The sequence below is a fragment of the Fukomys damarensis genome, unplaced genomic scaffold (genome assembly GCF_012274545.1).
Source record: "Fukomys damarensis isolate Sample0158 unplaced genomic scaffold, DMR_v1.0_HiC HiC_scaffold_18, whole genome shotgun sequence".
In the NCBI taxonomy this organism is placed as follows: Eukaryota; Metazoa; Chordata; class Mammalia; order Rodentia; family Bathyergidae; genus Fukomys; species Fukomys damarensis.
Window position 1 is genome coordinate 34,358,567 of NW_022900930.1, and position 24,654 is coordinate 34,383,220.

The window sequence follows — 24,654 nt, forward strand, 5'->3', positions numbered from 1 at the left end:
TTTAGCATTCTTTCCTCTCCATCTTCTTACTAATTAGTTATATGTCACTTCACCTTTTTATAGCTAGATTTATTCATTTTTAAAAAGGAACCGTGGTTAAATAATGCAGTTAAATGAAAGTATTATACCTCATTCTGTTCACATCTGATCTGATGCCTCAGAACAGTAACCCAGTCCAGTGGAGTGTTTTGTTAAGTTTGCAATCTTGTCTTTCCTAATAACTTTAGGATTCTTGTTATTTGCTAATAATTGATACCACTTAGGGGATAATTAGTGCAATTCATCCTCAGTGAAAATGCCATTTACCTTGGTTTTTGTTGTATGTCATTTAGCCTAAGTGGAAAAGAAAAGTCAAATGACCTGTCTTTCTATGTTTATGAATATATTATGATTATCACTTCATATTGCTGAATTTCAGATCTTCATAATTTTGAGTGACTGCAGAATATGCTATTAGATTCAAAGTTTAGGTTGCTTAAATTTTCATAGTATAGACAGCCCTGCCATAAGTACCCTTTTATACTTTTATTTGCACAGTTATAATTATTTCCTTAGAAGAAATTCCTGCACATATTATTGCCAGGCTTAAGGTAGTTTAAAGTGGTTGTGTCTAGTTTTCTTTGCTTGTTTCTAATTTGGTGTGTTTTCACTCCTAAGTCTTTTCAGTAAAGTCTTCCATAGTTAAGTATACAGTGATACTTCATTGTTTTAATTAACATTTCTTTGATTATAAAGGATATTAAATATTTTTCATTTCTGTGTTGAGTGCCCATTTTTCTATCAAACTTAGAATTAGTCTTACTTTTACTTGTGCTTTAAGTGTCAGTACTTTTGTTTGTAAAGCTCACTTATATTTAGATTCATCTTATTAATTTTACTGTTGTGTACTTTGTATTTTCATCAGTTAATGTCATAATTTTCTTTACTCTTACTTGATGTTTTAATATAGTAAGCTCTACCATTATTTTCTTTTTCAACATAAAATTAAAAATACTATATTTGCCTTTCTTCTAGAAGTTGATTTATACTTTTGTTTTTACATTTACCCTTATGTCGTTTTTTTTTTTTTTTTTTTTTTTTTTTTTTTTTTTTTTTACAGCCAAAGTAGGTGCTGACCCTGATTTTTTTTTTTTTTTTTTTTTTGGTACTGGGGATCAAACTTGGGCCCTTGAGATTCAAGGTAGGCGCTGGAACTAAATCCCCGGCCCTATATTCACTCTTAAGATCTAACAGCAGATTATTTTGCTGTAAATATTAAAATATAAGACTATAACTTTTTTCCTAATAGTAGTTGCTTCTTTGAATAATCTGTCCTTTTTGGAGGCTTAATAAAAAATAATGAAAGAAGAGTGAGAATAAAGGTTAGATGCAGAAACTTAGATGAAAAGAGTATAAAATTAGGAGTTTATTTTTGGACCTTGTCCTTTTTGGAAGCTTTCACTGGACTGCACAAAGAGGTGGATTATTGCAGCAGATATTTTATTAAGGAAAGACATTAAAAAATGCTACTAGTATGACTAAAAGGAAGAATGTTGACTGAAAGGATTTTGGTGGTGGTTAGGCCCGGTTTTTGTCTTTGAAGATTAGTCCTTATTAAAAGCAAACTGATGATGTGATTTCTTTACAAGGCATAATACAGAAGTAAAAACTCCCCTACTTGGGGGCATCTGTAAATAAGCACAAATTTTCCAGGTGAAAATAAGTAGGGTCTGAATTTGGCAGGATGGATGAGTGGAATTCTGTCCTCTTCTTCCTGCTAAATAATAAGCCTATTCTGTCTACTCATTAGTCCAAGGTTCTTATGCTTTCTACCTAGAAGATACTTGGACCTCAGAGGAAACTGTAGTATGACAGACTTGTAAATTAGCACAGCTAATAAAAACCTGTTTATATTGTTTTATAATTACTTTGGATGCTTTTTAACTATTTTTTTTTCAATTTTTATTAGTATATGTTTGCAGTACATGATTAAATTCATCATGGAGAGCTGCTGGTGGCATTTCTTTTTATTTCCCCTTTCCCTCTCTTCCCTCCAACTCTCCCATCTCTTGGGCCCCTTCCCATTTGGAAAAGATCTATCTGTATTTCATATTATCTTTTATTTTTCTCTTTAATTATATTTTAGGGTTTTCATATAAGAGAAGCCATGCAATATTCAAGCTTGTGGGTCTGATTTATTTCATTTATCATTATTGTCTCAGGCTGCTTTTTAGCTAATTTTAAAGCAAACAGAATCATTTTCATTCTAGAATCTAAGCTCATTGAAATAAAATGTCTTTGAATATTATTTTAGCAGAAATTTTCAGTGTTTGTGTGTTTTGTTTAGTTTGATATGGTCTGTTTGCCATGATTTAATTTTCTGTTTATTTTTTCTTTAACTTAGGTTGTGACAAAGACCTTTCATGGTGCAGGCTTGGTTGTTCCGATAGATAAAAATGATGTTGGGTACAGAGAACTCCCTGAAACAGATGGTAATATATTTCAGATGTAAACATGTGCATATATATTAAGAGGGTTTTCCTTTTATTGGGAAATAAGTAGTCATAAAGAACAAAGTCATTGCAGCTAAGTTTTATAGCTATGTGACCTTTAGCAAATTGTTTAACCACAGAACTTGTCTTTTTCATTTGTAAAATGAATGCTGTTCACTATTTCATAGAGGTATTTAGGATGCAAAAGAATATATAAAATGCTTAACTTCTGAGCTGTTTCATGACCTTTGATGTTATAGTGAACTTGCAAAATAGTAATTACTGAAATAGTTTTTACTTTTGTAGTTCTTTATGAACATTTATCGGTACGTAAGACTGTTTAGCGTTCATAAACCCTAGATCCTGATCTACTTCATATAAGAACGCTTTGAAAATGAGCTATATATATATATATATACACATACACACACTTATTATTAGTATATTTTTTAAAAAAGAATTAAAACTGTTTTTCCTTTCTTCTCCTCTCCATTCTCTTCTTATTGTGAACACCCTTGTTGGCATTCTTTATCGTCTTGTTCCAGGAGCATAATACTTTAGGAAATCAAATTAGCATCTCCTCAAGGGAGAGCCAAATATTTCTGCCTTACACTCATATTTGGCCACTCTTTTTTCAGACAGAATACAGCTAATTAGCCTTTGTAATTACCAGTCTCTGGTGTTAGGACGTAGAAAATGTGTTTTTTTTTTTTAAACCATTTCTCTAAAACAGCTGTTCTCACATTTTGAGATAGAAAGTCTCATTGGTAACTATTCATATATAACTATTTTTTACTATATCCCAACCACGTCAGAGAAATTCCTGATTGGGTATGAATGTGGGCAAGCTGTCCAGTGCAGTAGCCACAAGCCACATATGGCTACTGAGCACTTTAAATATGGGTTGAAATGACTGAGGAACAGAGTTTGTGATTTTAATGTAAATGTGCAAGTGAAACCAGCATTAAATGTTTCTATATCACCTATATATTGAAGTAATACTGTTTTAGAAATACTGGGTTTAATACTGTTAAACTCATCTGTTTTTTTCACTTGTGGATAGTAGAAAAATGTTAATTGTATATATTTCGTTCTATGGTTCTCTTGGACATTATCTGTCCCTTATCTCCTCCCACAATCCAGAGATGATGATATTCTTTCTGGGAAAGGAATCTAGGCCCTAACTGCTCATGGCTTGTTAATGTGGTGTGACAGTGATGAGCAAAAAACAGTTGTTTGTTCCTAACCAGTATTCTCTTTTGAAGCTTCCTACAGTAATTTTTAATCTTGCAAATAAAATACCATTTATTAACCAATTCTTAAATGTTATGATTCATTATACCATGTGCTATCTGCATACCAATAATATCAAATAATCTTCATCCAGTTCTTTAGGTTTTACTCTTAATTTTCAGAAAGAAAACAGAACCAGAGTCAGCATGAAAAAAATGAAGATCTCACACTTGGTCTTTCTGATGGTAGAGTGCATACCATTGCCCAAAGTGAGAATAATCGCTTAACTTAGTTGCCTAATTTTTAGTTTTGACAAAACCACTGTGGCTTAGCTTAAATATTCCAGTTGGTAGTGGTGATATGCTACAATGAGAATTAAGTATGAGAATTTCCAAGTCATTAAAGTGAATGTTTTGAATAGTAACATTGAAGGTTTCATTTTGAGTAAATCTTTACTGAGATATGTTTTAAGTTTGGCCTTCTGTTAAGTGAATTTCTGTGGAATGTTTTACTGGTGGAAGGACATGTTTTTCCTCATAATGATGCTGAGCTGAATATTTTCATCTCTGTTCAGTATTTTTCTAACTAGGCAATTCTTACATTCTTTCTTATATTCTTTTCTAGTCTGTGTGATTTTTCTAGGGATAGGAATTGAAAATATACCAGAAAGTGCTGAACTTTAAATTATTGGCTAAGGGAAAACAAGTATGTCTTTACTTCCATATCAACCCCAATTGATTTGTAGTGGTTGCCCAGAGCATTGTGGTGAGAGAGATTTGAAGGGTCTCAGTCAGTTAAGTCTTAATTCACAAAAGAACTACTTATATTCCAGCCTTTAGAAAAGGATTTTGAAGGAAGCCTCATTTGTTTCCTTGAAATGGTTCCTCACACTGGTTTTTCTGAAGAGGAAGAGAAGAAAAAAAAAAAAAAAAGCCATGAAACATTTTAAATTAGTTAATGTTAATGTTTGAAAGGCTGCAACAGTAAAGACAATTTGTAGATAAACTTTCTATCATTTATAATCTGAAACATAAGGGATGGAGTCATTTGGCCAGTGTGATATTGTCTATCAAGGGTAGCAGAAGGAACAAAACATATTTTGTGATCTCTTATAATATTTGTATTCACCATGTTCATCATGACTGAATTAATCAAACTATACACTGAGGTGAAAATTCTTAATATAATCTTTACCATCTTGATAATTACATATCTTACAGTTTACTATTACTAGTAGTGCATTGTCCTTAAGTGTGATTGTTAATGTTTTAACCAATTCTCTTCTACTCCAGCATAGTAGCCGCCTTGTTTAGAAATGTGTTTTGGTTGAGTAATAATCAGCTTTTTTTATTATTGAATTATCTTGAAGGAAGTACAATTTGTCAAAAACAGGTTGTCATTTGTCAAAAGAAAGTCCAATATAGGGCTGGGGATTTAGCTCAGTGGTTCTGCTGTTTACCTCACAAGCATAAGGACCTGAGTTCAATCCCCAGTATCAAAAAGAAAAAGAAAATCCAATATATATATTTAGTACCTTTAATCTCATTTGCATCTTAAGATCTAATATACATTGGCTTTCAGAGAGTAATGAAGAAAATGTTGAAAGCTAAAGTAGAAATATTAGGCCAGTAATAATTTTTCTCTATGTTCTTACCTCATTATACTTTTCCCATGGGTTTTTCCTGTCCTCCTGTCTCTCAACCCAACTCCTAATATAATGCATTGGACTAGTCTACAGACCGGCAGCCTTGCTGTCTAGGATCACTTTGTGGATTACATACTGTCTCTTGCATATTCTTGTTTGGGTTTTTCGTTTTGTAACTACTTAAGGCATTTCTAGTTTGAGGGCAGTTAGAAAAGAGAATGAACCCAGGTATGGCCGAAGTTTGCCAATTCCTAGACCAGCCTGCCGAAAGTGTTTGAATGCTTATATAAAATAATGATTACAGCTGACTCTAATGTGAAATTGTGTTACACTTTGTTAACACAAGAAGTCTTTTCTGTTGAGCCATTTTTATGCTTGAGTCCTTAGAAAAATTATGAAATTGCCATTCAGAATCGTAATTCAGCAGACTACTAAAGTGTCATCAATTGGACTAGCACAAAGTCATATGAGAAAAAATTCTTTATGGTCGTTTTACCTTTATAATCTAAATGCATAAATTATCTCTTCTTCTTATTTCTTTCAGCTGACCTCAAGAAAATTTGCAGAACAATTGTTGAGGCTACAAGTGATGATGAGAGACTAAAAGCCTTTGTTCCCATCCAGGAAATGATGACTTTTGTACAGTTTGCTAATGATGAGTGTGATTATGGCATGGGACTGGAGTTGGGAATGGATCTCTTTTGTTATGGTTCACATGTGAGTTAAAAAAAATACTTTCCACCTGCTACCACATATACACACTGAAGCATGCTCATATATATTCCCCAAGTTCTTATGGTGGTAGGATCTGGATTCAGCTTCTATCTCAAAATGAACTTTTTGAAGTGATTTTTAAGCAGATCTTCCGAAAATATTTGAAATTCATCTTGTATTCTGGCAAAGGTGAATAACCAAGATTATTTCCTTCAGGTTTAAAGTGAGTTTATCTATTAGATATATAATACAACTATACCATTTAGATATGTGTATATATTTGTGCTTGTGTATATGGGCATGTATACGCACACACCTTTGGGTCCTCTTCATTTCTACTTTTTATTTATTTTTTGGAGACAGGTTCTCACTATGTAGTTCCAAAAGGTCTTGAACTCAATATGAAAATGAGTAGCCTTGAACTCTAAGCGATCCTTCTGCCTCAGCCACCCAAGTGCTGGGGCTACAGGATTGTGTCACTGCACCCAGCTGATACATACTATTTTAAAATGTGCTTTAAATTAAAATGCAGGAGATGGTAGTTCTCGTGACTTATTTGCTCATTAAATTAGATTTTATTAAACAGCATGGTCAGAAAGGCCGTCAGGTATAGTGGATATAACATGCTTCTGGAAATAAAGTGGTTTTAAGTCACATCTTCCCCAGCTGTGTCCAACATTTTATCTTTGTCCTCACCTCTAAAATGCCTGCTCATACGTGCATCTCCCCTAACCAGCACCAGGCCATTTAATTCTCAATTGGTTTACACAAGCCATCTGCTTCCCAAGTCAATATCTAAAGTCATTGTCTAATTCCCAAAGTGCTTATGAATTACCTGGGCATCTTGTTAAAATTGGAACTCTGCTTTGGTAGGTCTGCGGTGAGACCTGAAACTACACATTTCTGACTCCTGGGGATAGTAATGCTTCTATTTTACAGACACTGAGGAGCTAGACTAAACTAGTAGGGCTCCAACATTAGCATGCATCAGAATCATCTGGAAAGTTTGTTGAAACACAGACTGGTGCTCCCCACACATTCCTCCAAATTAGATTTGAGTTCTTGGGTGGATACTGAGGGGTGGATACTGAGAATTTTCATTTCTAACAAGTTGCCAGTGTTTGAGGGGTCATTGTGAGAACCCTGCTATAAACCATATTGCACTGCCTTTCTTTGCCTACCTCATACAGTTATCGGTAAAAATAATCAGAATGTTTAATAACCAAAGTGATAGTTACTGTCCAGTCAGGATAGTGCTTAATCTACCAGAAAGGACCAAGCCATAAAATAGTAGACCCATGAGATGTGAATCAGCTAAATATTGTTGTGAGAATATGAGGCATAAAAAGGTTTAGGGTAGTATTTACCTTAAGTGTTAAATAACTATTTACTATTTATCAACAAAAGAATGTAGCATTGCTAGTTATTTTTTTTACTGGTACATATGTAATAGAAATGCTATAAAATCATCCAGTAAAACCTAAGCCTGTAACTTTTTTTCTTTTTTCTTTTTTGGTACAGGGGATCGAACTCAGGACCTTGTGCTTGCAAGGCAGGTGCGGTGCCAGTGAGCTGAATCTCCAGCCCTGCCTGTAACTCTTAATAAGGATGAAGTAGTTACATGGGGCGGGGGAGAAGGAATTTGGTAGTGATATGAAACCTAGTCTTGCAGGCTGTAACAAAGAAAAATAAAGCTTATTTTTTTTACTGGTGAGAATATACTGAAAAGGAGGGCAAAGTACTTGAGGGCATAGTTTGGGACAAAAAAAAAAAGTTAATAAAACCTAAGGGACTAGAAAAGGCATTTTTAGGGGCCAGGATTTAGCTCAGCGGTTCCGCCGCCTGCCTCAAAAGTTCAATCCCCAGTACCAAAAAAAGAGAAAAGAAAAGGCATTTTTTAAAAACTTAATTTTCTTCATATGCTATTAGTATTAGACCACAATTACAACTCCAACACCATATGCCTGTCCCCAAATTCACTGTTCACTAACTGAGCAAGTAGCTAACATTATTTTGGAAGTGGGCTTTGTTAAACAGGTACTGCTTCAATGTATTTTCTGGTCGCTACTAGGGTACGTGATGTATTCTCATTAATGTTCTATTCTTTTGTTTTTCAGTATTTTCATAAAGTTGCTGGCCAGCTTTTACCTCTGGCATATAATCTGTTGAAGAGGAATCTTTTTGCAGAAATTATCGAGGATCATCTGGCCAACAGAAGTAAAGAAAACATAGACCAACTTGCAGGATGAGTAAGAGTTTGCTTTGTTGTACAGTGTTTTAAGCCATTAATATCAAATTTGAATTTGTTTGTTTTTAAGAAACACAGAAAATAAACTGAAGGAAACATTTACTAAAAACTTCTGTAAGGTTCTTCTGGTCTGATTTTGTTTCTTTCATGGGCAAATAAAAGGCAGTCGAATCTCATAATTGGTGATAGCTTAATCATATGTTGGAATACAACCAGGGTCGTCCTCTGAATGTCACTGGCAAATGCCTTTGGATAACTACATTGTCCTCCTTCCAGGAGCCCTCTGTTTCAATATAGGCTGAGCATCCCTACTACAGAACTCTAAAATCTGCAACCTTGTGATGCCACCATGACTGAAAAGTTCTGGATTTTAGAGCATGTTTGTTTTTGGACTGGCATGCTGAGCTGATAAAGACAATGCAAATATACCAATATCAGAGAAACTAAAATTGGATACACTCTGTAAAGCTGTACTTCTTGTATGGACAACTATGTCTTCTGTCCTGAGTTAGAACAGCTATGGCTTTAAGGACTGAGTTTATGGGGACAAAGAGAAGCACAGAGGTAAACAAGGAAAAATCAGTACACTTGTAACCAGCACTGTGTTGTAAGTTGCCCGATGCCAGGCCCACCAAAACTGCATTTTGACAGTATCTCTGGTGACTCTCATATATCTTTGGAAAAAGAATCCAGATAACTCATTAGGTAAAAATCCACTCTTTTGACTGATTTACCAGTCAATATACCATAGTATTTTGATAGAGCAAACGGTTTTCTTTTAATCAGATGCCATTAAAGTTTTCCATTACAAATCATCTATTAGATTTCTAGTATAAATCTGTAGATAGCTGTTTACCAAATTCAGATTCTTACACCTGGCAAGATGTCCTTCATCTTGAGAGCTAACAGCAAACCATGAAATATAAAATGCATTATTTTTCAAATCAGGCTAAAAAGCATACAAGCCTTGTCACCTTCGTGTGAATTTCAAGATAGAAAAACCTCCAGTTCTAGTTTGACCCCAGTGACTTACCCAGTGTTTTTTACACAGCTCTCCAAAGTTCTATGTCATGTTTGAGCGCTTACTCATTTTTATAGGAGTTAGCACAGTTCAGATATTGAGTAGCAGGTATCTCCCCAATAAGGCTATAAGCTTTTTAAGGACCTGAGTTTTACAAATATATATTCCCCTCATTAACTGACCTTTGAATATGTATTTATTGAATAGAAATGACCCTATCACATGCCCCTCACTAGATGGTAGATAAATGAAACACTGTAACAAGAGTTGGGAAACATGCCCTCGAAATAAGGTCTCCTAGTGTCTGCTGTGAGTCTTCTCTGCCAGCCTGATCTCCCTTTCTTGGGGAAATGTTGCCTGGGTCAGTATATGAAACATTAATTGAGGCTGAGGCTTACCTTGCCTTTCATTTCTACACAGAATCCGAGGCAGTATCAGAGGTGCTAAGCATCTGCCACTTCAGTTCCATAAATAGTGCCAAGTCCTGGGCCCATCTGAACTTTTAAATTAAAGCATCACACAAACAGCTCACATGCTGATCAGAAAAAGACCAGATCACTTTGGTCTTAAACTAACATTTTAGTAGCTCTTGAGCTTTTTCCCTCAGACTTTTTAGTTTCTAAGTTATTTATTCTAAATATTGCCCCCAATAGTAACACATTTATAAAATACTGAAATTCAGGTGTCGTCCATTAAGCTAGAAATAAAAGATTAGCAATAAAAATTTTTGCCATTTTGTGATCCACCAGTTTTAAGTATACAGTCTGTAAGATTTTCATATGCCTCATGATCAATAATTTGAATTAAAAAAGGATTTATCAAGGAATAAATAAAAGGGAAAGATTAGCTTTTCACCTGTGTCTCACACAGACATGTTTGGCAATCTAGGGATATCAGAAGCCAAGAAAGAAATGGGACACTTGCCAAATATATGGAAGTTATAATCTTAATAATATAGTTATGACTTGTTTTGAGAAGGCAACAAGCTAACAATGTGGGCTTACAGTCAAAATGCCAGCCAGGAGATACTGATCTCCCAACTATTAAAGGTTTTTCATTAAAGAGCATCCCTACCATACAGCACCAAGCTTTTTCATTTACCTAGGATCTCACCAGTCAATGGCTATAGTAACATCCAAAGGGCACTTAATCTACCTCTATTCTGAGAACAAATTTTAAATGCCTAACTTTTTATTAATAAAGCATCTTGATTCAATCACGATTTAACATAAAATTGTTACCCAACTCAAATTTACTTAACTTCTTGGAGCTTAATAAGAAAATTTATTATGGATAACTTTCCAAACATGCATGTAGAATGCAAAGGACAAAAGCTATTAAATGACCCGGGAGATAATGCTACATAACTTGTCAATGACATAGACTGGCACTAGCTCAAACATTAACTGCCTTAATGTCATTCAGCCCAACTACCATAATGGTAAGTGATGTAAATGTCCCTCCAATAACCTCGACTTACTCTTAAGTGATCATATTAGGTTTTGACAGTCTATAGTAATATGTTGTCGGTACCAATAATGACCATCTCACTAATCTCAATTTCAAGCATCCAGTTATCCAAACATCAGGCTGTGGATATAGCTCAGTGGTTCTGCCATCTGCCTCACAAGCACAAGGACCCGAGTTCGATCCCCAGTACCCCCCTCAAAAAAATCCAAACATCATTACCCATCTTTCTATCCCTTCCTAAAGCACCCTGAGAATTTTTCAACCCGACCATATCCTACAACTCACTAACCACCTTTCTCATTCTACCCACTCCTTTCTTGGTTTCCTTCTTCACCCAGGCTTTCAGTTCAATTCCTCATAATTATAATTACTCCTAAACACTCAACTGCACTGGCTATATTCATGTTAGAAGTATAAGCCAAATCAACTGGCCATTCCTTACCTGAATCTGTTTTGTCTCAAACAGAAAAACTATAACCATGCCAGCTAGTGTTACTTTAACCTTAAAATTGACCAGGCTCATTGCTCACTGATCCGTTCTTCATCTCTGTTCAAACTTTAAACAGCTCCTCCCCCAACCTGTTAATTTCACTGAAAAAACAAGCAGAGTAACTTCAAAAAAAGTAAAATCATGCTCAGTTAGTTGCACAAGTGTCTGCTTGGCAATCATGAGGCCCTGAGTTCAATCCCTGGTACCAAACAAAACACAACAAAACTCACGGCCTTATCAACTATCCATTACACTCTGCCTATGATTTTTGTTTCATTTTTCACTTGCCTACGCAAGGACCTCTCCTCTCTGGTCATTAATTTTCCCTCTCAAACATTCCCATAATTAACAAAAGACGTTTTATTATCTTGCACCTTAAAATCTCAGACTTTTAATCTCTCAAACATTTTCATCAACAAAAGCTATAATATCCTGCAACCTAAAACAAAACACTTCAAAACTTACTTTTTCTGAAAACCTCACGAGGAAAAATTGTGATGGCTGCCTCCAGTTCTTCCAACCTGTTAAAAACATCCCCAGTCAGGCTGTTGCTTGTCATCTCAGTGAACTGGCTGTGGTTTATCCTCACATGGTCAACTTTCAGGCCTCATCTACTTCACCTTATCAGCAACGCCTGACAACTGATCTTCCATGAGCTATTTACTCATGGTTAGGCCACTCTTCCTTCAATGGCACCAGTACTGCCTACTCTACCTTATTGCCAGCTCCCTTTTGTTGGGTCCGCACATTTAAACAAAAATGCATCAATCTCAATCCTTGTACCTTTTCTCTGCCCACACTGAATCCATGCAATCTCATCCCCATTTAGCTTTCAGGACAGATCTTTCTCCTGAACTCAAGTCTCTATAGACTAAGATCTACTTAAACCCACACTTAAGATAGAAAACTATGACACTTAAATGTCTATAACCAAAACTTCCTTTGCACACACACTTAATTTATGAAGTCTTGCCCAAGTCAGTCATGGCCATTCCAGTCTTGTCATTTCTCAGTCCAAAACACTTAAGAGACAGCCTTGACCCCCCTCCAACCTTCCAAATTTCTCAATTAGCAAATCCTATCCATTCCACCTTCACCATATCTACAATCCAAACACTTTCACCACTTTTTGCCAGCTTCAGTTAGGTTCAACCTTACACCATATTTCACTTGGGTTATTCCAAGTGCAGGGTTCCTTACAGTCTATTCCATATATGCAGTCAGAGAGGTCATTTTAAATCAGATTGCAAGAAAAATGTTTTTTTTTTCCCCTAAATAAAATGGAGTACTACTCAGCCATAAAGAATGAGAAACTAGAGACACAGTTAAGTGGATGCACATTGAGGACATACTCTTGTGAAATAGAACACATATAAATACTGAATAGTTTCTCTAGTGTGATAAACTAAAATTAAGTAATAAAAATGTAAATTGATATTGTGTAAAAGGAAAAAAAAGTAAAGGTATAGGGGAAGTGGGAGGGGTAGGGGAGAAAGGTAAGGAAAAAGAAAAAATACAGAAAAGGAAAAAAAGGAAACAAAGTCTGTGGGTGGGGATACGCGGAGGGTTGGAGGGAGGCTAGGGGAGTGGGGAAGATGTCATGTAAAGGTACAAGATCCCAATGATGACTGTATCTGTATTGTATATCTAAAACGTACAAATAAAGAAGAAAAATTGATTGTATCACTTTCCTGCTTCACTGGCTTCCCACTAATTATTTAGAATAAAATTCAATCCCCTATATCCCCTTTCCTCTTCGTCCCCTTTCCTTATCTTGCTTTAGTCACCATGACCAGCTTGGTATTCCTTACCTCACAGATACCTCAGGATGTTGCCGTACAGTATTTGCTCTTTGTGAAGATTTTTTCTCACCCATCATTTCCTTACTTTAGGTTTTTGCTCACATCACCCTTGTCTTAGAGGCTTTACCTAATCCTGCTCTATAAGTGAGATACACAAATGCAAATATATACAGACCTTCACTTTTTTTCCTAGAAAAACTATTAGGATGGGGATTTTTGCCTGATTTTTTATGCTTATAATAGTGAATGGTACAATCATTTAAATTTATGGAATTTATAGTACTTATCACCATCTGACATACTATCGATTTGTAATGGAATATAAGGTTCAAAAGCACAAGAATAGCCCTTGACACACAGTTCAATAAACATTCAGTGAATGAACAAATAAATGATAAAAGATCTACCTTCGACATTCAGTGTTTTCCTTATTGAAGTTCAACATTAGACTATTGAAATTTCATTCAAATGTTTCTCACCACTCTCTTTTAAGGCAGTTCTCTTTAACAAATATCCAAGATGATTTCTGAAAGTATAGAAGCCATTTTACCTGTTCTCAGACATACAGCATAGTTTTTCTTTTTCAAAAAACCACATTTTCTAATGTGAACTGAAATGAAAGCTCGCTGTAGACGTGCAACTTCCACTGACAATAGGGGGAGCTAGCCCACTGCTAAGAGATGAACATTTTTCTGTTTAATCCAGCATCTTCTACTCTCTCTGGCTCTTGCTCGCAAAGTGCAGAAATGGCTGTGAAACCCGAGAAAAGCATTGTAATTACCATCTTTTAGAGGCTGTGTCAGGAATATTGGCCTACACTGCACAGTGCAGCACTAGAGGACTGATATAGATATAATTAAAGGCCAAACCACACATTGTCATATAGATTTTAATAGATTTTCTGATTAACTCCTCACAGTAATCATTTTTACTGTAATGATATGCAGCTTTACTACACTAGTATAAATAAAAACAGATAAATACAGCTCTAGGAAACATCACAGATTAACAAACTAAGCATTCTTTGTGAACCAAAAACTTAAAGCAATTATTAATAAGAGATGCTGACACTCCTGCCTATTCTCATTATACCTTCTCAAAAAGGGTACTCAAATAAGGCGCTACACTTATTGGTTAATTAATTTGCCAATTAGCTAGGCACATGTATGTCATGTTATCCACTACTTCATCATTTGGTTGAAAAGCAGACATATCTCAATGTATCAAAAAGAGAAATGGTGGGCCAGGGATTTAACTCAGTGGTGCCACTGCCTGCCTCGCAGGCACAAGGTCCCGAGTTTGATCCCTGGTACTCCCCAAAAAAGAGAAATGGAACAGTTATACCAAAGAAATCCTCTAAATGCATTGAAAATATGGCACTTTTCCTATATTTCAGTAGTAAGACACACCGAGATGGAAATATACCAAAGAAATTGTATGCTTTAATATTCATCCTGAAATAGTCTCTGAAGCAAGATGGGCAATGAAAGCAGGACTTGAAATAAAAAAAAGAAAATGTGCAAAATAAAATCCATGTGCAGTTTAATATAAAATACACCTGCAAAGAAACTGATTTCTCCTTTGAAGGCTTGTAATTTAGGGCAATTAGTTATGCACAAGCCATGTTGAGGATTTCAAAGTCTTGCAGTGAATTGTACCCTGCAAAGGTATTTAAAACAGATGAAGATATAAAGAACTATCATTTAGAAATAATTACTCTGGAAAGTTAAAATAAGTGACAGGGCTATGAAGAAAACTGAAGTCTGCCAAATGGAGGAAGTAATGAGGACAAAATAGTAATTTTTGGCAGATAGCAAAAGAGCTCAAAAAATTCCTAATATTTCATTCAACTTTCAATTATTCTAATATGGCTTCATGATCTTTAAGTCTTCAAGGTCATTAGGTCTAGAGTGATCTTATAGCTCTTAAAAGGTATACTGTTAAGAACTAGGAAGTGAGGAATCACTTTCAAAATATAACAATGGTTCATTGCCATTATGTTTCAGAAAATGTCTGTTTGCAAAAAGTCCTTTGCTTATCAGAAATGCACAATCCCAGGATATTTATTTCTTGAGTAAACTGCCTTTGCCAAAGGTGAGCTAAAACCATGATTAAAACAGACATTCATTTCCAAAACCAAAAATTCTAAACACTTCAGTACATTTTAACTCATCCTGTAAAAATGTACATTGTGGCTACTCCAAACATCAAACACTTCAGTTATGGAGGTGACCTACCCAGAGATTGAAAGATTATACTTAGATTAGAATTTTAACTGCTACCTTTACAATTTTGTTGTTTCCATTTTTCAAAATTTTCTAAAAAAGGATCAACCCTAACTTTTGGCTTTAATCCATTAGTTATTTGTAATATTTTGAATGTTCCAGTTTGTGGACAGGTCAAAAATGGACAGGTCAGAAGACATAATCCAGAGGATGGCAGTGAAAGATCAGAAAAAAGATTATGTACATCTTGGATCATGGAGAAGTCAGCACAAGCTTTTTAAACCCTTGCTCCCATTGTAAACCTTTTTTCATATCTCCATATTTTAAAGTCAGAATTAGTTTATAAAAATCACATTAAAAAGGTAAAATTATTTAAGTGTGATATTAACTGATCTGTATTTTATAAATTTTAATCCATAAAAATATAAATAAATGGTAAATTTTTAAGAAAAGAATTATACATTTAGTGCAAGTTATGAAATAACATGTTATCTTCAGTGTCAGCAGTAAAGTATCTTGAGGAAACAAAAGAATGATCTAATTTCAAGAAAAAGAATTCCAGTGTTTAAACATGCAATTAATACCAGATACAGTTAAACAGAATACTTCCTTTTCTTTACTGTCAGAGCAGCAGCTTTTTGTTTAATTAGGCTAAACAGCACTTGTATATTATAGTAGTATTAGAAATAGAAAATTTGCATAAGACCAGGTCACATTATCCATAAAGTCTGAGAGGAAAAAAACCTGTTTATCCTTTAAAATTTTCACTGTTTTTCATTCTGAACCACACAGCACACAACTTGGGAGATTTTGTTCACACTTCACTCAAGATTTTACCTGCTAGGCAAGCCTTTGACATAGTGTGTGTGCACTGTTCCAAGCCTTTGGTGATGGTATGAACTACATGGTTAATGGCACAAGAAACATTCCCTTCTTGTGATGAAACCTCAGTAAAATCACAGTACATCTCAATATGAGAAAGGACTGCTTCTGCTTCAAAAGGGTACACCAATTTAAGAGGCTTTGATACAGCTCAGGAGAGAGAAATAAAAGCTCTTCTGGAATGTAGAAAGGTAATGCTTAACTACACAATTTGTGAATTAAACAGAACAGTTCTGATAAAAAAAGGCAAGACCTCGCAGTCTTATAGATGGCTCAATTCAAAGTAATCCCTCCAGAAATAGGGATTGATAACATGTCTCTGCAGTGTTGGAAACAGGCCAGGTGCTTGAGGACTCCAGCGTCATCTCCCTTGAGGCTCAAGCCTGCACTATCACAGCACATCCTCCACTGAATGCATCCAGTGCAGAACAACAGGAGCTGATTTGCTGCTCACAGCGGGGAAACACATCTCTCCTTTCCTTCCCGAACAACTCCTCCTTTTCACCAGCATTATTTGCAAACCATGATGCAAAAGCCTGGCTTTTATATTTCCTTTTTTATTTTTTTTAAAGAAGGAAAAAAAAAAAGTGGACGACTCTCTCAGGTTAAAGAGTTGTGCTATTCAACAAATGAACTTCCTCTTCTGTTTCTTCTCTCTCCTCATCTACGGGGTTCAGTTGAACATTATTGAAGCGGGGTCTTGGTTTGCCGTCTGGGCCATATGACGGAGGATATCTTTTTTTGTTATAATGCCAAGGAGGCGTCTGAAAGGGATAAACAGAAGAATACTATTAAAATAAAAGAGAAAAGAAAACAAGAAGCTAATCTATAGCTAAATCCTTTTTGTTGACAGGAACAGAGCAAAGCAAGCAGCTTGTGATTGTACTTTCAGAAAGTATTTTCTTGGAAAACAAAATTATCCAGCAACCATCCTTTGATATGAAATGTATTATGGTCACTCACGGTATGAGGTCCTTTCTATGCAGCCTGAGGACTGCATACCTCTTTGAAGTACAGCTATTTTAATTAATGTATGCCAACAAAAAAGTAACAAAAAATGAGTGGATACGTGAATAGGAAATGATACTAATCCCATTTTCAGAAGGAAAATTCATTCTAATCATATGAAAAAAGCAATAAAATAATTCAAATCCCATCAATTCTCTTTTAACAAAAATTAACCAATTTCTAAGAAATAATTTGACTACCCAGTTGTATGAGAATCTTCATGAAAGCACATACAATTGAGATAAAACACACAGAAAATTGGTAAACATAAAACTTCACTCCCAAGCTTCAGAACCCCAAGAATAAATCTTATACAACCCACATTTCTAGTACTTATTAATGTTTCCCTTTTTGGATTTTGATCCCCAAAACTAAAAGATATAGTGCTTTTATGAAAGTTTTAGGTGTTAATGCTTACATTAAAAAAAAGGTGAGAAATCAAGAAGCAGTCCTAAAAGATTATTACAGGTGAAGCAGAAAGCAGAATGAATGAGTAGCTACTATATTATTCTGGTTAGTAGTTTTTAAAAAAAGGATGCATGAAACACTTGTGAAATATTAGCATACAACAGGAATACATAATCAGTTTCTACTTAAGCAAATGGGGACAGGTTTCCTATAGGTATAACAATTGCAGGGCAAAATAATTTCAGGCATTAATTGCTAAAGCCAGACAATTTTTGTTATATGGTAAGATAATTCAAGATTTGTCATCATGAAACCATTAGGACATGAAGCTTGTTAAAACAAGTACATCTGACCCCAGAAGCTGCTTATGGCTTTCTAGAAACATCATACAAAAGGGGTGCATACACTGTCTACATTCAACTCACTAATGAAATGGCAGGACACACATTCTAGTTTTGAAGGTATGCAGGGTACAGCAGGAAATAAGACTAACGTTATAATCACAAATGTACACACATTGAAGTCTACTTGGTGTGTCCATTAAAACAACCTATTGTCACCTATTCTAATTTCCAAGCCCGCTTACAATCATTTAGGAGCTTAGATTTACCATTACTACAACACAGATTAGGAATCAAAAAAGAAAAAGGGTTTTGGGTGATGGGGCAGACATTTTTTACCAGTCAGGAGCTTTCTGAGACCAGTGAATCTACCAAGGCACACAAGGTTTACGTATTTAAGTATGTCCAACGATAGTCCCTCATTCAACTACCAAGTGCTTGAGTCCTTAAGTTGTAACTAATACTTTTAACAGAGATGTTAACTTTTGTTTACTTTCTATGAATGTAATTATATACATATCCAAATTTATCTTACAGACATCTGATCAGATACAAATGTCTCTGGCAGCGTGGTAGGATTTTTGTTCAGTGGCTATCTGGGAGAGAGAACTGAACAGTTCACAAGTTTCATGCCTCCTGACTTCTTACTAAGGTGTCTAGTGAGGAGATCTGATACAACTAATCACCAAGGGCTCCACGTGCTGCTTTAGTTGCTCGAGATGCTCTAAAATGTTCTTCTTTGTGATGATCCCCAAGACAATCCTGAAACAGATTATTATGCTAATAACTGTGTGAGAAATTAAATTAAAAGAGGTTCCAAAAATGATAAAGAATGAAAGAAGAAAATAAAAAACATAAACCATAAGAATGTTTCTCATGAACTTGAGAGAAATAATAACAAAAATGATTTAAAATTCCAGATTTCCTTTGTATAAATTCTACTGACTCTCAAAAGTGACACAATGCTATTTTTAAATATTGGTGGTTTATTCTCTACTGCAAATTAAAAGTCAAAATTATGACAGTTCAAAATGAAGATGACTACAAAGAACAAAAGAAACAATAATGACACAGAGATTTAAGAGATCCATTCTCAGTGTCCTCTCCATAGAGAAACGTGTTCTCCCAATCTCGAGGCTGTCAGAACACAGCACCGTGCGGATCTCCCTCACAGCAGATGAAGGCTTGGCTTTCACGCATAGGAGAAGTCTTATGAAATCCCTTGGATTTTACTATTGTCTGTAATTAAAATTAAGGCAGTGTGTAGGAAATAAATAATACTAACAGAAATGCTTCCTAATTTTCAGACAGTGAATGTTACTTTTAAAAATAAGCTAGTACAACACACTTTGAGAATGGGTCAAAATGACTTCGACTTAAGCATATTTTCTTAAATTATTCCTCAGTTAATGTATCATTATTATCACATCAAACAAAGTTACAGACATAAATTCTTATAATGAAGATATCTGAAACTAATTACACTGCTTTTAATTATTAAAACAAGAGTCTAGTTACTGGCTTTATAATCAAAATTAATCCAACTATAATATGTGATAATATAAACAGAAAAATATTTTACTTTTGCTTTAAAAGACTTTAACTCCCCCCAGCATTTGGGAGGCTGAGGCAGGATGATGGCTGAGAGTTTAAGGCCAGTCTAGGCTACATAGGGAGACCATGTCTTGAAAAGAAAAGAACAGAAACAGAACTTTAAGTTGTGGAAGCCCATCTAAAGTGTCCCCAGGGTAATTAGGCATTTCCTTGAGGATCTGGTTAAGTCATCTTTGCTGTTAAATCACTTTTGAATACTGTGCCTTCCTGAAGAATGTTACCAGGGGACTTTGAAGCAGCCTGAACCTACATACATGTCCCTTATAAATAAAAAAAAAAAAAAAACTTAAAATGATGGTGGGGAGAGGGAAGCGGAGAGGGTAGAGAATTTGGAAGCCAGAAATTTCTTTACTCATGTTTTCTTGTTATTTTATAAAAATAATGTACTGATCCTTAAAATACAACTAAACTGAAAGTTCTCAGAGCATGCGAACAACTTACCCCTTTCAAAAAGCTCAGAACCTGCACTATAGAAAATAAGCATTCAATCACTCAATAGATGTTCTTCCTTGACTAAATGAGGACTTAAAAAAAGACAACCACTGGGCCACTGATTTAGCTCAATGGTTCCACCACCTGCCTTGCAAGTGCAAGCAAGGACCCAAGTTTGATCTCCAGTATCAAAACAAACAAAAGGCAACTGTCAATTTACTATTTTATGGTTGGAGTCAGGAAATATGAAAATGGTTGGCAATTAGTTAAATACAGTAACACTAGTTTAACTCTTATTCATGCTTTTCTGTACAATTAAATAGAATGATTAATTTCAGTTAATATTGTATTAGTAAACTGACAAACCACAAGGCACACATGATGAAAGTTACAAGTTTATAAGGACTGTGGCAAATTTACAGATTCACAGAGTAATCTTCATATATAGAGAGAGTAGTAGCCCTAAAAAGGCAAAAATCCCCCCAATTCCAACAGAGAAGTTAGATGTGAGAACATTAATGCCAGGTTCAGGTCCACTTTGCTGATTTTAGGAAGTGAACACAAAACCAACTCAAAATATGACTCATTTAAGAATAATTTGCTTTTTCTTTTCTGTGCTAACAAGTAATGAAGTGAGATTTATAGGGTCAAAGCCAGAAATTCTCAAAGGATGCTCTGACCAACAGAGTTTTATCTACTTCACGCCACCAAAAAATGGATGCATTTTCAAATAAGTTTGGAAAACTGTGTTTCCTTTTATCCCTTGTCTGGCAATCAAAGAATATCAACATTTTAGAAGTCCTAAGAAGTTCACAGTAAAGAAACATCAATTATATTTATTTCAATAGTTTCAAAACATATATGGTTACCATCTTTAAATTTTTATTTATTTATTTATTTATTTTTGGTACCAGGGATGGAACTTGGGCCCTTGCACTTGGCGAGGCAGGCAACGGAACCACTGAACCAAATCCCCGGCTCTACCAAACATTTTTTGAATAACTCTTATTACTAAAATATTGAGAAATTCTTCTTCCAAATTAAAATACAAAATGTGAGACACATCAATAATTGAAATCTTTACAATTTATAGACACATCTTCCCCTCATCTATTCTTTTTCTCCCTTTAGTCCAAGGTTCTGCATTTGTCACATCTTTCAAAAGACATGTTTTCTTTTCTGAGTTTAAATCACTTAGCTTTACATGAGAATAAAACATCCTTCTTAAATAGTTCAAAGAAAATAAAGTCCTAAGAGCCACCTCCCTGAATGAACTCTGCTAAATCCCCATCCCTGTTTTCCATATATACATTAAAAATTTATTTTCTGTGAAGGACTGAATAAGCAATTAAATATACTCCCTTGGAAAACTCCTCCACCAACTTTTCATATAAACAAGAAGCATTAGACAAAACCATTAATTAGTTACCTCTCCCCACTATTCACTTCATTATTTTATACTTTCTTAGGAGCATGTTCCTTTCTAATATCTATGCTGCCAAAATCCTGGGTATTGATCAGCAAGATAAAGTATGAAAATTAACCAATGCACTAACTTTGCAGTTATAGTTAATCATACCTTAGAGAATTACATTTATACCTATTAGTACACAAAAGGACAATCTATGCCAGGTAAAAAGAACAACTTGAAGAAAACAGCTGCTTATAATATCTCAGCTTAGGCTCCAATCAAGACATAAATTATTAAAAGGGGTCAAAAGCCAGCAAACCCTAACCCTAACCCTAACCCTAAGTTTTTCTTTTTCTTTTTTTCTTTTTTTTTTTTTGGTACCAGGGATTGAACTCTCTGGTCCTTGTGCTTGCAAGGCAGGCCACCGAACCACTGAGCTAAATTCCCAGCCCCAAGTTTTTAAATAATAAAGTTTGGTTCTGTCATTTTAAAAAATAAACAAAATTGGGGCCAGGGACTTAGCTCAGTGGTTTCACCGCCTGCCTTGCAAGCTCAAAGACCCAAGGTCAATCCCCAGTCCAAAAAAAGAAAAGAAAAACAGTAGCTATAATATAATAATTAATAATTCTAATACTTAGTAATACTAATACTTAAGAATTCTAAACTCCCCATGCTTAATTAAGAGCTTTATCCCTTTAATGATTTCATATTTCTGAAGTTACTTTAGTTAGCACAGTGAAGAACACTAAATGTGGATCTAATTCTACAGTTTTCTATTTATAAAAATGTTAATATTATGTTATTTAAATACAATATCTATTATATTTCTATTCTTAATATAATATACTGGCCAAGAAAATGTTTTAGTAGTTTAAGAAGCCACCAAGAGAAGGGATATACTCTACCAGTAAATTACAGTGTCAAATAGCAGCAAGAGATTGGGCTTTGAAGTTGTAAAGCTGGTTGAGTAAATATTAAACCTTAAATCACTACATGTATAAAGACATCGCCTAATTTGAAGAGATCCTGCAAAGTTAAATGAGAAAACATGAAGGTGGTTCAATAAGCTAATTTTCTTACTTTTTGTTCTTTCTTTCTCTTTTCTCTAGACAGGGGTCAGGGGTTCTATTACATATTTTGAACAAAATGTTTAAAATAACATCAAAAAACAAAACAAAACCCTGTTCTGATTTTCTAAGTGTTTATAGCACAGTATTTCAACCACTGTTACACTGCTAAGGGTTAGCCATCCAGTTATACATAATCCTACAATATCCTTTGTTTCCTTTTCTAGCCTTTCTCTTACCTGCCTTCATATGAAACAGGTTCTTTAGACTCCTAACAAGGAGCAGTAGTTGAATGGAAACAAAGGGTACTAAAGAAAGGATGGTGTGAAAAGGAAAAAATGGAAACAAAGTCTTTGTAAATAAGGAAGGGTAGAGGGGATGAGGGGAGGGCAGGGAATGGGGAAAAAATAAGAACCAAGATCTGTCATGTCAAGGTACAAGATCCCAATGATGAATGTAACTGTACTGTATACCTAAAATGCACCAATAAACTTAAATGAGAAAAGAAAAAAAAAAGAAAGAAAGGATGGTGTGGAGACAGATTCCAGGGCCTAGAAATGGGATAGAAATGGGGAGGGAAATGGGGAGGGCAGTGGATGCCAGAGCGTTTGCTTAGGCATCCAGTGCATTAAACCTTCACAGCCCATGCTTATGTTCCTCTCATTGAGGGACATCGGTAGTTTATGTATAAAAGGCAGAAAAATATAAAAGACAGAAAAATAAATGATCAGTATGCACATATTTAATACATGAGGTTTGTCATTAGCATATATATATATATATATACACACACACACACACACACACACAAGATTTCTGGATGGAAAAGGTACATAAGAAGAAACAGCATTTGTTAAAGGAGACTTTTAGCTTATTTACAAATTTCATTTGTATTGGCTGAAACAAGTAAATAGCAAAATATTTAGAAAGTTCTAATTGCAGTAGAATTTTATATACTAAAATGACATACTTAAAAAAGAAAATACATAGAAAACAGTTTTTGCAGTGCTCCATGCAAGTTAGGTCCACTAGCCCTCTAAGAAATAAAATATTCTATGCTCAACACACTATTCACGTTATCAGCATTTCTTTTCCAACTCTGACATACAGTAGTCTTGAAAATGCTACTTTATGTTCTGGCAGAGAGTGCAAATTTGACATCTTTCTTACTCTTTGCTAAGTGTGAAACTTAATGGACAGAAGACGTATTCATGACCATACTATGTTACTGATCACACATTTGGGAACTGATTCAGTCTTCCCTAAAAAGATTACACTAAAAAAGAAGTATTAGGTTTGGTCACTGAACAGATTTCTGCAATGACAAACTTACCCATTGTGTGTGACGAGGCACTGCCTCAGCCCCAGCTTTCGGAAGATGTCCACCACGATCTCCATCGGGGTGTGGTCTGTCACGGTAAAAGGGCTCATGTCCAGGATGCTGCGCAGTTTCAATGGCCGAGGACTTTCTGCCGGAAGAGATGGGGTGTGCTGTGCAAAACACACCCGAGAACTCCCAACAATACCTTCTTGCTTTTTTCTGGCGCTTTCTGAAAAAAGAAAAGAACAAAAATGTTAAATCAATAGGCTTTTGTTTTTAGGGGGCAACTTAACAGAAAATAAATATATTCTATGACTTTTGGCTCCTTCACATTTCCCTGTCTTCTTAATCAAGAAAGGAATCAACCAAAAAGCCATCTGGTAATTACTTACATTTAAATGACTCAGACTCTATCAATAACCAATAATTACCATGTAAATAAGGTATTTTGGTAAATAAATTTTCTGCAACAGAAGCAGTTTTCTAACTTTGGGAAACAAAAAGTATTATTTGGAATATGTAATTAAAATCTATACATATCATGAGAAGTTTATGATAGGAATCCATCATCATTGGGAGGCTGTGTTGTCACTCATATTCTGCATTGGAGATGAAACTAGAGAAGTTTTATCCTCGATTTGACTGTTGTGTACTGTACCCCTATGAACAAGCTGTTTCTTTCTCTTTCTGATGAACTACTATACAATTTTGTAGATGAGTCATGAGCATGACAGATGGGTTAAAACTGACTGCACAACCATGCTCACAATGGATAGCCTTTTGGGGTGGTTTTATTGGTAAAGGTTCTGTCACTTTTCCTCCTCTCCAGTGTGGTCTGTCCTGCCCCCTGC

The 24,654-nt window shown here is 35.0% G+C and overlaps 2 protein-coding genes across 7 annotated transcripts in view; one reads left to right on the forward strand and one right to left on the reverse strand.

Moving 5' to 3' along the window:
• LOC104866029 (histone PARylation factor 1) overlaps positions 1 to 12,604 on the forward strand; it is a 34,251-nt gene extending 21,647 nt beyond the window's left edge. The window contains exons 6-8 of the mRNA XM_010629836.2: positions 2,384 to 2,471; positions 5,894 to 6,066; positions 8,181 to 12,604. Coding sequence (XP_010628138.1) covers positions 2,384 to 2,471; positions 5,894 to 6,066; positions 8,181 to 8,312 — 393 coding nt within the window. The 3' untranslated portion in view covers positions 8,313 to 12,604. The remainder of the gene's footprint in view (positions 1 to 2,383; positions 2,472 to 5,893; positions 6,067 to 8,180) is intronic.
• A 1,040-nt stretch (positions 12,605 to 13,644) lies between these two features.
• Clcn3 (chloride voltage-gated channel 3) overlaps positions 13,645 to 24,654 on the reverse strand; it is an 83,039-nt gene continuing 72,029 nt past the window's right edge. For 2 of the 6 annotated variants that reach the window (XM_010629840.3, XM_010629838.2), the window contains exons 11-13: positions 23,816 to 24,032; positions 18,645 to 18,720; positions 13,646 to 16,965 (exon numbers count right to left, since the gene is read on the reverse strand). In XM_010629840.3, coding sequence (XP_010628142.1) covers positions 16,807 to 16,965; positions 18,645 to 18,720; positions 23,816 to 24,032 — 452 coding nt within the window. In that variant the 3' untranslated portion in view covers positions 13,646 to 16,806. Of the gene's footprint in view, positions 16,966 to 18,644; positions 18,721 to 23,815; positions 24,033 to 24,654 lie in introns of all 6 variants that reach the window. The other 4 variants (XM_010629841.3, XM_010629837.3, XM_010629842.3 and 1 more) reach the window with 4 other exon arrangements.